The 2,235-nt window shown below is 57.9% G+C and overlaps 1 protein-coding gene across 1 annotated transcript in view; it reads right to left on the bottom strand.

The window, feature by feature from the left end:
* Positions 1-2,235, bottom strand: part of NR5A2 (nuclear receptor subfamily 5 group A member 2) — a 61,936-nt gene that overhangs the window by 15,166 nt on the left and 44,535 nt on the right. The window contains exon 6 of the mRNA XM_006770723.1: positions 2,079-2,226. Coding sequence (XP_006770786.1) covers positions 2,079-2,226 — 148 coding nt within the window. The remainder of the gene's footprint in view (positions 1-2,078; positions 2,227-2,235) is intronic.

Here is a 2,235-nt window from a genome sequence, read left to right as displayed (position 1 = left end):
AGGGGCTTCCCTGAATTAGAATGTCACGCGTGCGGCGGCGACGACAGAGGGGGGTGGGAATTGTAAGAAGAACGGGGTGGGGGGTGGGGGGGCCCCTGTTGCTTATGTGATTTCATGGGGAGCTAGGAACCAACACGCCTGGGGAAAGGGGCGGGTGGACATCTGCCCCAGACGACTTCAAGGGCCAGTGGTGTGTGTGTGTGTGCAAGTGCGTGTGTGTGCATGTGATGTGCATATGCATGTGCGTGTGTGACGTATATGTACATGTGATGTGCGTGTGCATGTGCTCTGGCGTGTGCACATGTGATGTGTGCGTGTGTGTGCATGTGAGTGTGTGTGTGTGAGCATGTGTGAGCCTACAACCCAGGCACATGCCCTTGACCGGAATCAAACCCGGGACCCTTCGGTCTGCAGGCGGATGCTCTACCCACTGAGCCACACCAGCCAGGGCCATCTCTACTTCTTCCAACGTCACGCGTGAGTCAATGCGTCCTTCTCACCACCCAGATGCCGGAAAGCCCTTCACCCGCCCGCCCCCACATGTTGCGTTTCATCACGAGACGCGCGTCCCCAGGTGACCCTGGGAGGTGCCAGCAAGCAGGCCTACACTCGCCGGGGTCCCCTCACCTCCCCAAGGCTATTCCGGGGCGAGAGATGGGGGCTCATGTGGCTGAGACGTTCCTACAGATGGCGGTTAGTCCCGAAAGCACCGGGGATCGGGCTCGGCTCCACCCAGCCTGGGAGCGCGGCCTCCCTGGAGTCCCATCGTCGCCCTGCATTTTCGGCCCCGTTCCTTCCTGCGATATTGATCCCCTTTTTCCGCACGAGGGAAAAAACAACACCACACAGGCGTTCCCTCCCCGGGAAGCGCCGACTCCACGCGAACGACTCCTGGCTCCATTGCTTCAGACGCCCGCCTGATGAGCAACAGTTGTGCGGGGACGTCGGGAGGCATTTGCAGACCCAGGGCCCGGCACATCTGGCTCGCGCGCTGCGCTGTGTTATTTCATTTCTTAGGATGCGAGCGCGCGGCCTGCGGAGAGCGGGAGACTAAAGGCAAAACACATGTTGGTCGATCTGATTCCTGCACTTTTTTTTCTTTTTCCTTCTCATCGGAGGGACGTGGCCTCGCTCGGCCGCCGCCTGCCAATACGAAATAAGTGGACTCGGCGAGAAGTTTATTTAAGTTTGTTTTATGAGGCCAACCCACTGCAGAAACCAAGGGCAGGACAATCCGCTGCTTTGAAGTCGATAAAAATCCATCTCCTTAATCCCCTTTTTATTGCAAACTGTGCGGACTGCTCTCGGCGGCTCTCGGGGAACCTTGGTTTCGCTAATCTGTCTTGTTAGTTATCTTTCTTCTGCAAAGGTCCCCGGACGCAGCCCCTTTCCCCCTGGACAGACAGCATCTTCTCCCCTCGCGGAGCGGTGCCTGGGTACCGGCACCTCCTGGGGAACTCCCAGGGAGACTTAAGACACACCTTGCCAGGTGGGTGTGGCTCAGCAGGTGAGCATCCACCCAGGGACCAGGAGGTCAGGGTTCAATTCCCGGTCAAGGGCACAGGCCCGGGTTGTGGGCTCGATCCCCAGTAGGGGGCGTGCAGGAGGCAGCAGATCCATGATTCTCTCTCATCGTGGATGTTTCTCTCTCTCTCCCCCTCTCCCTTCCTCTATGACATCAATAGAAATATATATTTTAAAAAAGAAACAGGCTCTTAATTATTATGATTCATGTTTCGCAAGAAGAAACACAGCCCAGGTAGCGAGCGGAAAGAAAAGACTCGCAGAAACGACCCACGGCAGAGAGACGGCTAAACTCTGACACCCTCCGTCCAGCCTAAATGGTCTCCACTGAACATCATGTGATGCTACCGCCTCGTCCACATGGACACGAAGGAAGAAAACTCAGGATTTCAGACTCACACCGCCTCTTCCGCACCCAGCCTGTCCCAGAACCATGCGGACACACAGACACGTTCACGTGGGGGGAAGGGCGTGGTCTCGGTGAACGGAAACCACGCGTGGACGGGAGGACCCACGGGGCCGGGCACCGTGCCCAGGAGGAGGAGAGTCCTTACCTAAACTGAAGAGCACCAGGAACTTCAGACACACGAACTCCCGCTGGTCGAACTGCAGGGAGCGTAGCTTGGCCACGAGGTCCTGGGCGTGGCTCATGAGGCTGCCCAGCGTGGCCCCGGCCTGCGCCGCGATGATGGAGTAATCCACCTGCAACAC

Source organism: Myotis davidii, unplaced genomic scaffold (assembly GCF_000327345.1).
Source record: "Myotis davidii unplaced genomic scaffold, ASM32734v1 scaffold685, whole genome shotgun sequence".
Lineage (NCBI taxonomy): Eukaryota > Metazoa > Chordata > Mammalia > Chiroptera > Vespertilionidae > Myotis > Myotis davidii.
The sequence above is the reverse complement of the archived record's forward strand: the minus strand, read 5'-3'. Positions and strand labels throughout refer to the sequence as shown.